Raw genomic sequence first — 14439 nt, 5'->3', positions numbered from 1 at the left:
TGTGAATTGTGTATATTCGGACATGTTTTTATTGTTTTAGGAAAAAATTTACACAAGACTCATGTTTATATAGTAGTATAAACATGCATATTTTATTCGATTTAATATCTTGCCCCCCAAACTAGGAAGCATTATTGAATGATGTTTTTAGGTATCTAAGGTATCTGATTTATGTTTTTGTCATAATTTGTTATCCTTTTCATTTCCCAATATTTACCTTAGACATTTTTATTAAAATACAATTAACAGAAAAGTGTATACATTATAAGAGTACAACTCAATGTTTTTCACAAAGTGAACAAACGTATAACTAAACGTTCAGATTTAAAAACACTAAAACCTTTACCAGCATTCCACAAACCTTCCATAAGCCCTTTTTGCAGTTCACAAGTTCCTCCAGGTAATTCTTTTGTATCTACTAAAAATTTGAGTGCCACTTGCATAGGTACCTGAAGTTGTAGCAGGTGTTTGTGTGGATCTCTTACCTATCAGTTGTCATTATTAGTGGACTTAGTTTCCATCACACAGTCTCATACACAGGCTTTCAAATGTGTTGCTCCTTTGCTTGGAGGAGTTTTCCTTTTGCTTTCCCCCTCTTCCTGTAAATTGCTCCATGCTTAGCATGGAGCCCAGTGTGGGCCTTGAACTCATGACCCTGAGGACAAGACCTGAGCCAAGATCAAGAGTCGGACACTGAACTGACTGAGTCACCCAGGCTCCCCCTCCTCACGTAAATGTTTCACATATTACCTTCAGGCCACCAGACACCTTCATTTCAGATCTTAGCTGAGACTCCTTCAAGGAGCATTTCCTGACTCCTCCATCCTTCTTTCTTTCCCTCCCCAGATCTGGGTTTAATACCCCTTTGATGTGCTTTCATTAAACTCTGCATTTCTCCTCTCATTTTCCATGGTGCATTCTAATTGCTGCTTTACTTGTCTTTATGTCCCTTCAGACTGTAAATATTAATAAGTTGGAGTGTAGTATTTGCCTCATTTTTTAAAATTCCATGTGTCTTGTGCATTGATAGTTCATAGTGGAAGATATACATTGAATGATAGTAAAATCATTATGTTTCAGTACTGAAAGGGTACTAGAGTTCTTCTATTCCAGCCCCTTCATTTTACAGATCAGGAAACTAAAAGCCCGAAATGTATTATTATTAGTAAGGGCTCGGAAAATCCTGTGATCAAAATCCATAGTATTTGTCTGTGGTGAGAGAGGATGGTAGAGAAAGGATGTTAATGTTCAGTATCTTCAGGAGATGTTTTTCACTTGCATCATAGCTAGACGAAATGATTTCATTTTCAATTTTTCTAATGTTCTAGTCTCATTCCTGGCTAGAGTATTGTATCATTCCATTTCTATTCTTCACTCTCACTAATCTGTGCTTGATTTATCTCCTTTGTGATTTATAGTTTCCAGACCCCTATTTTCATTATTTATTACTTCATTTTGGTTTGCTACCTAGACTAGGTTTCTGTGATTATCTATTTCAAATGTGTTCTCATTTCCCACCCAGAGTGCCTTATTGGCACTTGAGACTCAGCAGGACGAACAGCTAAGTGCTTTGTTAGCAGCAGCCTCTGATCCTCCAGTCCCTGCTCTCTCCCACCCACTCGCCCAGATGATCTCCTTCTGACTGTCCTTTTGCTTTGCCTGTCTTCACAAGCCCACCAACTTGACACTTCCAAGATACTTGTCTCTTCCCTGCCTCTTTTCCATTGTAATCAGTCAGCATCCAGTTTCTTTCCAGTGCTTCAAAATCTCTTGTATCTGTCCTGTTCTTTATACTCTCATTGCAACTCTCTCGTTCAAGCTACATTTTCAGCTGATTATTTTATTTCCTCAAACAGCTTAGATTGTGATATATAGAAAAATCATTTTTTATTACCAACAAAGTAAAATAAAATAAAATCTTTACAGAATGCCACTCAGCATTGTCAGTGACTAGACCCTTGTTATCAGCTCAACACTACCTTTTATTATGAGTTTTTAATGCACATAACATTTGTGGCAATAGAATCTGTTTATTGCTCCTTACACATTCTCTGTAGTTTTCCTCCGTCATTTCTTTGTGTATTCTATTCTTTAAAAAAAAAAAAAAAAGCCCTCTTCACATGAATAAATGGTTCTCCTTCTCCTTCATTCCCCTTCTCCTTCTCCCTCTTCTTCTAAGTCTGGCAGTCATCCATTCTAGTGGTTCCCAGATGGTTGCCAGGCCAACTATATCAGAAGCATCTGAAGAGCTTTGAAAATTCTGTAACCAGATCTCAGTCTGGTCCAACTGAACCACAGTCTTTGGAGTTGAGGTCTTGCTGGCTACATTTTTATATAAAAAACAAACAAACAAACAAACAAAAAAACTTCAGATATCTTTGGGAATTTCCATTCATCTATCCTCATCATTTTTTAAATTTATGAAATTGAGATGCAGAGGAGAGAACCAAGTACCTCAAGCTTACTCATGTGGTATCTATTGGGTGACTACTCATTTGAATGATAAGTAAAGATAGAGTGATAAGAAATTCTTGGGAACTGGAACAAAAGCTCTTCTAGCATTCTTTTAACTTTTAGAATATTAATAAATGACCTGAGAACCAATATTTTGTACTATTCATATACTGAGTACTAGGTATTTTATTTTTTAAGATTTTATTTATTTATTTATTAGAGAGAGAGGAAGAGAGCACAAGTAGGATGGAGTGGCAGTGGCAGAGGTAGAGGGAGAAGTGGGTTCCTCACTGAGCAGGGAACCCAGTGCAGGGCTGGATCCCAGGACTCTGAGATGATGACCTGAGTTGAAGGCAGATGCTTAGCCAACTGAACCACACAGGTCCTCCACTGAGTACTAGGTATTTTGAATATGGTATATTTCTATAGGTATATTTCAATAGTCTGAAATTAGTCTGAAAATTAGACTGAAAAATAGTCTGAAATAGTCTGAAACTGAAAAATTGTCATGCAAAGAATAATATTAGCAAGCCAAATCATAAAAATTTACTTACTCATTTACTTATTCAACACCTATCTATTTAGCACCTGTGCTAGTAATTATGAGTATTAAAGTGAATAAAACAAATTTGGATCCTTCCCTCAGAGATCTTAAAATCTGATGAGGAAAGAAATATTAATAATATAAACTTTGATGAGTGATAAGGTAATTTTCCCAGTGCCACACAGATTATACAAAGTTGGGCTTTTGTCCCAAGACTATTTACTTTTAAAAGCCCACATTAACTATGATTCCAGCAGATCAAAGTAAAGGCAGCTATTACTTGAGCTCTTTGTTCTGCCTGCAGTGCTAGGTCAGTTATAAGGACTTTTTCTTTTACATATAGGTTGATACTGCTGTTTTCACTGTAGTACAGATGAAGAAACTAAGTCTCAGGATGGTTAAATAATTTGCTAAGGTTTTGGCTACTAACTAGTGCTTGGCTTCTGATCTAGGCTTCTGGCTCCAAAGACCTGTGAAATAGGTATAACAAAAGTTTATATAATAGAATCAACAAATCCAGTAGTTCATTATTTGACAGGATTAATATATTAAATTGATAAATACTGAAAAAGACTATTAAGGATAGGAAAAAAATTTAAAAAGTGACCCAATTATAGGTTCAACAGAAACTAATAGTTAATAAGGGGATACTAGGTATAACTTTAAAACCGTACATTTGAAAGGTTAGATAAGATTGAGAAATTTCTAGAAAAACAACTTACTGAAAATAACACTAGGAAAATTTAAAAATCTGATTAGTTGTATTGACAAAATTAATTATCATTACACAACCTCCCTCAAAGAAACTTCAAGGACGGATAGTAGTTTCACTAGTGAATTCATCCAAATATTTAATAAATCAACCAGTGTTTTTACAAAATCCATCTAAGAATTGAGAAAGAATTGGCCTTATTTCATGAGGCCAGTATAAACTTGATATGAGGAAGGATATTAGCTATCCTGAAAATCAATTAAAAACTTCTAAAGAGGGGCACCTGGGTGGCTCAGTGGGTTAAAGCCTCTGCCTTCAGCTCAGGTCATGATCCCAGAGTCCTGGGATGGAGCCCCACATCAGGCTCTCTGCTCAGCAGGGAGCCTGCTCCCCCCAACCCCCGCCTGCCTCTCTGCCTACTTGTGATCTCTGTCTGGCAAATAAATAAGGTCTTTAAAAAAAGAAAAAACTACTAAAGAAAGTATTAGCAAATGTAAGTCAGGAACATCTAAAAAGGATAATTCATCATTACCAAGATGGCTTTAGTCTAGAAATACAATGTAATGTCATCAATGACGGGAAAAATTGATCATCTTAGTAAATGCAGAAAAAGCATTTAATACAATCCAACATCAGTCTATGATGTAAAATTCTTAGCAGACCTAGAATAGAATTTTCTTAATCCAATAAAATGAAATATTTAAGGTTTTCTGCTTGTGGTTAGGAATGATACAAAGATATTACTCTTATCACTTGTATATAGCAACATACTGAAGATCCTAACCAGGGCAGTAAGAGAAAGTAATAAAATATAGAAGGATTAGAAATGAAGAAATATTATGGACATTGGGGAAAGTATGTGCTATGATGAGTGCTGTGAAGTGTGTAAACCTGGCAATTCACAGACCTGTACCCCTGGGACTAATAATACATTGTATGTTTATAAAAAAATTGAAAAAAAAAAGAAATAAAGAAATAAAAATTACTTAGAAATAACATGATTATGTATATAGGAAATCCAAAACAATCTCCAAACTATTAGAATTAATAGCAGAACTTTGAAACTTTGGTAAAATTCAATATATAATAATTGTATTTTTATTATACAAGCAACAAAAAAACCCTTCAAAATTACCACTTAAATATCAAAAAGCACTAAATGTGTAGGAATGATTCACATTAGAGTTATGTAATAGCTCTTCGCAGGAACTGTAACATTGTTAAGAGAAGTTAAAGAAGACCTGAGTAAATGAAGAGAGCTACCATATTCATGGATTAGAGAATCATTCTTATAAAGGCTTCCATTCTTTCTAATTTTAGGTATAGATTTTATGTAGTCTCAAAATTTCAGGAGCTTTTTCTTTGATGGAAGCTCTCTAGCCCATTATTAAATTTATATGGAAGTATCTTGAACCAAGAATAGTCTATACCAAATTGAAGAAGAACAGAAATGGAGGACTATCAGACGTATTCTGAAGCTACAACAGTTTACACTGGTGATTTGATGTAATGAAGATAGACAAATGGTACAGGATAAATAAATAATAAATAAATGGAAACTTTATTTACTGTAAAGGTAGGCTTTGAGAGCAAGGAGGTAAAGATTTTAATTTCCTTGTTTGTTTTCTCAAGTAAGTTTTGGGCCAGTTGGGTATTAATATAGAAAATCACTAATCTTGGCTCCTTATCTCATACAGAAAGTAATTCCAGGTGGATTATATTTCTGAACATGAAAGACAAACGAATAGAGTTTCTGGAGGATAAATTCTTTTTTTTTTTTTTAAGGTTTTATTTATTTATTTGAGAGAGAAACAGTGAGAGAGAACATGAGAGGGGAGGAGGTCAGAGGGAGAAGCAGACTCCCCCTAGAGCTGGAAGCCCGATGCGGGACTTGATCCTGGGACTCTGGGATCATGACCTGAGCCGAAGGCAGTTGCTTAACCAACTGAGCCACTCAGGTGCCCCGAGGATAAATTCTTGAATGAAGGACATCTTCATAAATATGGGATAGGAAAATTTTTAAATAAGATACTAAAAGTGCTGACCATAGGTTGATAAAATTGACTGCATGTAAATTAGGACCTTCTTTTCCTTACAAGAATTCTTAAGTGTGGGAGAACGCACTTGCAATATATATAATTATCAAAGTGATTACATCCAAATATGTAAACAACTTTTGCAAATTTGTAAAAGATGAAAATAACCAGTGAGAAAAATGGGCAAAAAAAAAAAAAAAATGAACATGCACCTCACAAAAGAAGCTCTCAAATGGATAATTAACATGCAAGAAGGGATAACTTCTTAGTCATCACAGAAATATAAATTAAAACCACAGTGATCATTCCAAAGAATAGTTTTAAAAAATGATAATTCTGAATTTTGATAAGGTTGTGGAACACCCACAACTCATGTATTGCTGCTGGGGTGTGAATTGGTACAATGACTTTGGAAAATTGGCGGAATCTGCAAACACTAAGCATACAAATATCTAATGATTCAGCATTTCTGCTCTTACCCAGCAGAAATGCATATGCATGTATATTCACTAAAAGCTGTGCACCAGAATGTTCAATGAAAGCGTTATTTAAAATACTTAAACGATGGAAATAACTCAAATGTACACCAGTTGGATATTAGTTAGGTGGATTAACTAAGGTAAATTTCTACTCAACAGCAGTGAAAACGAGTCAAGTACTGCTACATGCAACAGCATGGATGAATTTTACAAATAAGATTGACTAGAAGGAGGCAGACAGAAAATAATAACTTATTCTAGGGTTCCATTTATGTAAAAATCAGAAATTGGCAAAACTAATCAATGGTGTTAGAAATTATGATAGTGATAATATTTGGATAGATGCAGTTAGGCAAGCCACAATAGATTCAGAGTTGCTGATAATATTTGGTTTCATAGCCTAGGTGGTAGTTACTCAGATATGTTCACTTGGTGATAATTCTTAAGTTGTATTTACATAATTTGCCCACTCCTCTGTATGTTAAAGAATTTTATTTCAGATAATATTTTGTAGCTTTCCAATTCACAAATGATATGTTTATATTAAGCTAATGAATGTGAGTAACTGGCATTAACTGAAAAAGTGGTTATATAAATTGGAAAGCTGAAAATTACAACTAGAGTTATAAGTATTATAAATTATAATTATTTCAAATATTGCCATATTAGATGCGTCTTTAAGAATGAGCTAGGGGCACCTGGATGGCTCAGTTGGTTAAGCAGCCCACTCCTGATTTCAACTCCAGTCAGGCTCTGTGCTCTGCGCTCAGCTGGGAGTCTGCTTGTCCCTTGCCCTCCTCTGTGAGCTAGCTAGCTAGCGCTCTCTCTCTCTCTGTAAAATAAATCTTTAAATCATTCCCTCCCTTGTTTAAAAATGAAAAAGGGGAAGGAGTTATATATGTTTCTGTATTGAAAAGTTTTGGGGAGTTAATAATTTTTGGAGCAGGAAATGATGAAGACTAGTCCATGTTAGGGCGCCTGGGTGGCTCAGTTGGTTAAGCAACTCAAATAAATAAATAAATAAAATCTAAAAAAAAAAAAAAAAGACAGACTGGTCCATGTTAGCCAGATCTTTCAAGTGAAATACGACTTTAAAAGTCTTTCAGTTAGGGGTGCCTGGGTGGCTTAGTGGGTTACAGCTTCAGGTCATGATCCCAGGGTCCTGGGATCGAGCCCCGCATTGGGCTCTCTGCTCAGCAGGGAGCCTGCTTCCTCCCCTCTCTCTGCCTGCCTCTCTGCCTACTTGTGGTCTCCATCTGTGAAATAAATAAACAAAATAAAATAAAAACTCTTTACTAAAAAGTAAAGTATTCTTGCTCTGGGGAGGAAGGAAAAAATGGAACTAACAAAAACCAAAGCATAGTACCATACTCCATGTTTTCAGTTGACTAATTCTATGTGAAATAGCTTATTTTCTCCCATTTTCTTTGATAGTTCACTGATAGAGAATTGATAGTATATACTAGAATTATTATAACCATATTAAATTAAGCTTTTTTTCATTAAAGCATTTGAAATGATGTTCATTTGCTTCTTTTTCTTGTTTAATTAAAAATCTAAAATGGGTGTTGTAGCCACTAACCTTGTCTGCTTTTTTTTATAAGCTGATTCTATTTTGCCTCTGGGTGTGAGTGTTACTGCACCGTGTTATGTTACTAACACCAATATATTTCAGAAGTAACATTGTGTCTTCTTTATCAACTTAACTGTTAAGAAATTAAGTTAATGAAATAATTTAACTTTTAAACTAAGTGCTTCTAAACACAGTCGCTGAATCATGAAGTGAAAGCAGACTTTCACCTGTTTGCGCCTGGAGATACATGTTGAGGTACTAGATTCTGCCTTGATAATTCATTTAGTCAGTGACAGAGTCAATAACATGTTTGTATTACTATGGACTCAGTCTACCCCCCAGTGTTTTTACTACCTGCCTCACCGCCTACCTCTCTCTACTATAGTCACTCTGTTCCAGCCACAGTCAGGGCCTCTTGGTGTTTGATTAGCTGCCAACCATATTTTTACCTCAGTGCTTTTGTTGATACCTGTCCAGATCTGTTTTTCCTCATATCCTCCTCAGACTCCCGCGCTCATTCTATTCAGGTCCCTGTTTGAAAAAATCACCTCAGAGATGCATTCTCTGAGTCTTCTCCATGTTTTCCCCATCATTTTCTATTCTTATTCTCTGATTGATTTTTTTATAGCAGTTATCACTACCTGATACTCTGTTACATATATATTTTTAATATATTTCTGAGTAAATATAAGTTCCATGAGGGTAGGGACTTAAATGGTTTTGCTTACTACTATATTTCCAGGACCTGGAGCCAAGGCAGATACACAGTAAGCCCTGTATAAATATTTGTGGTTAGAATGAATGAATGAAATATAATGAATAGTGTCAATCTGCACAGTACAGCCCTCAGTTAATTCCGTGGAATTCATTTATTTATTCTCTGAACAGATGTAGGGTTGTTGTTAATTCCAACATGGCTCTCTTTATAGGCATTGGTGGTAAATTTTAAATAAGCTCTAATAATATAACCAATTTCTGATCTTGTTATTATCCTTTAAAGGAGGAGAAAAAGGGAAGGGGGGAATAATATACATAGTATTTAATTTTGTCTTTTATGAAATAAATGACTAAAAATAATATTTGTTCCAAATGCACTCTCTTTTTTCTTGTCTCTGATAATTTTAAAAATATGGTAGTAGCTGCTTATGTACTGTTTAAAGTTGTAGATTTATATTGATTTTGTTTGTCTTCCTCTTTATATCTATTCCTACCCTGCCAACCCCACCTTTTTAAAGAATCCAACCCAAGTCGGAACAGCTCTTCAGGTTTTCCATAATCTTGGAACTTTGAAGGATACTGTTACCAGTGTTGTGGATGGATATTGTGCTACTTTAGAAGAACATATCAACAGTGCGTTAGACATCAAAGTTCTGACTCAGCCTTCACAGTCAGCTGTGAGAGGTATGGCTATGGTTTATATTTAGCTGCTTTGTTTATTTATAAACCAAGAAGTCCTTTGAATAGTATGTGAAACACTTAAGTTTCAAAGCAGTCTAATGACTCATTTTTTAGTAGACAGAAAATGAGAGAAGAAATTATGTTTCAGAATGTATTTATAACTTTTTTTTGTCTAATCAGTGAGTTGAATTGGCCAATTGGTATATTCAGAACTTCTAGAAAAAAAATCTATAAACTGTGACTCCACTTAGTTCAGAGGAAACAGATGCAAGAAAATAAAAAGAACATTTTTCTTTCTGAAATCCTTATCCTCACAAGTACTCCTTGAGACAGAAAATATTTTTTTAAGGAAATGCAGTTTCTCCCTTAGCTTTTTGGGCTTTTCCTTGGAATAATTCTGGTATTCAGGGGCAAAGAAGGCTAATTGTGAACTTAGAAACTGATAAAACCTTTGGGAACATTAAAACCATACAAATCTAAAAAAAAAAAAAAAAAAAAACCTACAAAAGAAAGGTATAAGAGAGGAGTAACCCAATAGCAGTCTGCAGCCTTTTTCCTGCCAAGATATAGCTGCTCTTGGCATTCATGTAGAAAACACCCTTCAGAGATGAGATGGGAAAGACATGTTATGTGTGCCTGTCATCTAACCAACATATCTCTGCATATCTCTTCTCTCCTCTTAATATGGGTGAGCTGTGGGTTGCTCCTAGCAAAGACCAAGTACTGTGCTCCTGTGTTAGATCCCATGTTCCAAGGGCATTGCTTTAGCAGATCCCCTCTGCTCTGTCTGCCATCTCGTTAGTTTTCCTTCTTTAAGTATCTTTCCTGTTACGTACAGTCATGCTAGTGTACCTTCTGCTGAAAGATCTATGTTTGTCTATGTTTCCTTCTTCAGCTCTGCTCCCCCATTTTATTTCTTCAGACTACAGAAAAATTCCCCAAAGTTGTTGTATTTATTTATTGTCTCCACGGTTTTTCTCTTTCCATTTTTCTGTTAGATTTTTACATATTTATTTTAGAGAGAGAGAGAGAGCGGGGGCAGGGGCAAAGGAGCAGAGGGAGAGAGACAAGCAGACTCTGCGCTGAACACAGAGCCTGATACAGGGATTGATCCCATGACCCTGAGATCATGACCTGAGCTGAAACCAAGAGTTGGAAGCTCAACCGATGGAACCACCATGCACCCCTCTTCCCATTTTTATATCGAAGAAGCTTCTCTGTCTAAAGAGTTGTCCTAAAAAATAAATAATGCATATAGAATTAATAACAGAGTTCCTCATACATGGCTTATACTGAACAAATTTACAGTGATTGTTATTTTATATTCGCTATATAAACAGAGCCTTAAATAACACAAAATATGTCACTCATAAATAAGTTGCACTAGATAAGAAGAGATAAAAGAATCTTAGATCTTAAAGGGATTTTTAAAGGTTAGCCCTAGCCTCTGAATAGGTCTGTATTAAGACTGTCCCAGAAGGGGAGCTTTGAAAAGAAATTGCCAAAGGAGATTTCACTCTCAGCTTTTCCCAGCAATTATTCTCAGAAAGTTTGATCTAATGTTTAAATTTCCAGGAGCAGTTTAATCTCATTCCCTCTTGTGTTGTCAAGAAAAGGGAAAAAAATGAAAGCAATTATTCACATGCTGTCAATCCTAATGTACACCCTTTTTGTTGAAAGAATAAAGAGTTTTAAAGCCTTATTATCATCTGTTGAGAAGTGGATACTGTGATTTATTGTAGAAACCTTAAGCATTAATTCTTTATTATTTTTTAAAAGAATAATCACTATTATTTTTAGTTTTTTAAATTTGCTATTGGCAGTATTCATGTTAATTTGCTGATCTTGTTGGTTATATTGAGATTATGGAGTAAAATGTCCTTGTTTTTTGGAAATACACATTAAAGTATTAAGGATGGTGGGGCATCATGTCAGTAACTTACTAACAAATGATTCTAGGAAATTTTTTTTTTTAGTATGCTTTCAGATCTGTATGTTTGCGATTGTTCCAGAAATATTAAAATATATAAAGTTGATACAATTTTAAGGGAAAAATATTACCCATGATGTATTTCAAAAGCTTATAATTCAGCAAAAAAAAGATATAAATATGTCCGTTGAAAAAATAAGAATATGCTTAGGCAATTAACAGAAGAACACATCTAATAAATGGGAAAATGTGTTCAGTTTCTTTTTAGAGGATGAACTAACTAGTTATTAGGGAAATATAGATAAAACAAGATGCCAAAACAATGAACACTATTATGCTGTAAATAAGCAAATAAAAATAAATAAATTAATTAAAAAAAAAAAAACAAGATACAATTTCTCAATGTGGAGATTGGCAAAATCTAAGAGTTAAATGTTGGACAAGAGCAGAAACTCCAGTATACTGATTGTAGGAGAATGAAATTGTTCAGCCACTTTACTCAGTTTTATCTAATTGTTCTCTAAGGTTAAAACTGTGTACACCTTATGATCTTATAATTTCCCTTAGAAAAAAAAAATTCTCTTGGAATTTTTGTTGTATTATTATTGGTAGTAGTGATAAAGTGAAAACACTTTCCTCCAGTGGAAATAAAGTGCTATCGTTGGGTCTCAGTTTTTTAGTGAGCCTGTGCCTTTGTACCTTGAACTTCACAAGTATACTAATTTTTTTTTTGCTCCTCCCTCGTATGGGAGAGAATGACCAGAGTGGGCTGGAGTTGGGTATTTCTCTTCTCCAGGTCATTTAGGTTCTGATAATACCCAAGAGGGTCAGGCTCTAGTTAACTAGTCTTCCCTCAGGGCAGGCCTTGTTAAAAGAATAGAGTACTCTGGTGTATTTCGAGATGGTTCTTTTTTTGATTCCTCCTGCTGGAGGCATGAGGGGATTTTTCTCTGATATTTACTGTGGGAACTTGGGCTCCTGGATGCAAATATAAAAATATTGTGGGCCCCCTCTGGGTATGCCTGGAGCTTTTAATGCTCAGAGTTGCCCACTTTGAGCCTCTAGCAATTCATGGGTTACAGTTCAGGTTTTCCTTCCCTCTCACTGGCTCCCAGCATCTGTTTTCTGCTAGCAAGACTCTGCTCCCCTAGGTGGAGACTTCCTGTATTCGCCAGTCAGTCTCTCTTATCTTGGGGGCAGTGGTTTGCCATGTGTCCTCTCCTCTCTTACAGGTCCAAGAAGAGTTGTTGATTGCTCAGTCTGTTTGTCATCTTACTTGTTGTTAGGACAGAGTAGCAACTTAGAGGCTCCTCACAGTTGGAACCAGAAATGGAAGTTGCTAACTCGGATTTTTACTGCCATACCTCACTTGTTTCGTCTTTGACGTTAAAAGTAAGACAGCTGACCCTAAATGGAGTCACTTATGCTAAAACCCACATCACCAAACTGAGACATAACTTAATTACAGTTTCAGCCTTTCTCAGAAAGGGAATCTTAAACCAGTCCATCAGGAATCACTTTGTTAGTACTAGTACCAGTGAGGTCATTCTGCCCTACTGCCCTTAAAAAGAAAGTGACCTTACCATAACCAAATTAGTGGTGGTTGTTTTTGTTTTTCTAGTATAACTTCTCTGTTCCTGCTCCCTTCTGCCTATAAAGATCTCTCATTTCATACAGCTCCTGAAATCTCCTATCTTCTACATTTGTTGCTGCCTGATTCATGAATCATTGAATAAAAGCCAGTAAGATCTTTAAAGTTTACTCACTTGAATTTTATTTTTTTTTTAACAATGTCCATATGGATCTTTCCTTATATTTGAAGTTAAGTAATTCCTTTAGGATATATGTTGGCATTGAATGCTCTATATCATCTTTTTTTTTTTTTTCTGAGTTAGAATATGTTCTCTTTTATAGGTTTACCTTAATTGTATATTTGAATATTTTTATTTTCCATTTGTTCTTTTCAGGAACTTTAATTATATACATGTAACAACTTTTTTGTTTTCCACTTCTAACATATTTTCTGTAATTATTATATTTTAATTCTTTGAACTTTCATTTTCTATAATTTCTTCTTGATCATTATATTATTCTGTTATTTGTAATGTGTTCTTATCTCTGTCATGTATTTACACTAAGAATATTCCTTATAGTTACTTTGAGACTGTGGAAAACTAAGTAACTCTTAGTTTTCTAAGAGTCACTCTTTCTGTTGTTCCCTTTGGGAATTTCTTTGGAAACTTAAGTTCTTTCCTTCTCCCCTTCCTTCCCTCTCAATCTGTGTTAGGTCCTATATTATTTGTTTCTGATTGTTACTCATCTTTGAAAGGTACTGCTGGTTGCTGAAGAATAACATAAGGGTGGTTATAGGGAGAGACTAGGACAGTCTATAACTAGGATTAAGTTTGATATCTAGAGTAACCATTCACCAACTTCCTTTCTTCCATCTTGGGAACACATCTTTCCTCAAATTTTTGGTCATTCTGAGCTTAGTGTGGGTCCCTGTAAAGCCATTTAAGCAATTTTTGTGTGGAAACCTCACATTCTCTGCTTTACTTTCCTTTTTCACCTCATTTTTACCTCTAAGAGTCTCCCAAAACTAGAGGACTATTTATTATACAGTGTAAATATAATTTTATTATTTCTCCTTTAGTTTTTCTTTGTTGTGATTCTGTAACATTAAACATTTTATTAGCTTCTTCCCTGATTCACCCATGTCTCCCCATTTCAGCTCTAAGCAAAGAATCATTGGATAGCCTGTTTAAATGTTTACAATTGATTTTAAGGACAATTTGGTTTTTGCTAATAGTCTAAGATGACAGCTGTCTGGTTCCTTCATTTTGATTTATCCTCAGCATTTAGCATACATAATCTCAAGTTTGCTGTTTCAGTTGATATCCTTGTTTTTTGTTTTGAAGTTCATTTTTTTCTCTATTTTTTGTTTATTTTCATTGGCTGTTAAGGGAAGACTGTAGAAAAATGATTTTACTCTACTATCAGTAACTAGGAATCACTCTTAAGTATTATTTTTTGAGAAACTCTTGGTTTCCTCTATCAATTTAATAAAACTTAGTTTATGACACTATTTTGTTTCTTGATTCCCTTGAAGCTAACTGATAATGGCATCAGTTTTTCTGTTTTAATTATTCTTTCTCCTCTTGCTTTATATAGCTATTCTGTGTTCAGTTGATTATTTTTATCATGTTGACCTCTTCAACAAGATGTGTTTAGCTTGTGAGGATAAAAATCTTTAAGTACCAAATAAGTAAGTAAGAAAAATGAAACCTCTAGAACTAGTTGAACCAATGATTGT

At 34.9% G+C, this 14439-nt stretch overlaps 1 protein-coding gene across 1 annotated transcript in view; it reads left to right on the top strand.

Annotated features, from left to right (window-relative positions):
* Positions 1-14439, top strand: part of COG5 (component of oligomeric golgi complex 5) — a 294754-nt gene that overhangs the window by 148679 nt on the left and 131636 nt on the right. The window contains exon 8 of the mRNA XM_046020510.1: positions 9034-9199. Within this exon, the coding sequence (XP_045876466.1) occupies positions 9034-9199 (166 nt within the window). The remainder of the gene's footprint in view (positions 1-9033; positions 9200-14439) is intronic.

Source organism: Meles meles, chromosome 10 (genome assembly GCF_922984935.1).
Source record: "Meles meles chromosome 10, mMelMel3.1 paternal haplotype, whole genome shotgun sequence".
In the NCBI taxonomy this organism is placed as follows: Eukaryota; Metazoa; Chordata; class Mammalia; order Carnivora; family Mustelidae; genus Meles; species Meles meles.
Note: the sequence above shows the minus strand (reverse complement) of the source record. Positions and strands in the feature narration are given on the sequence as shown.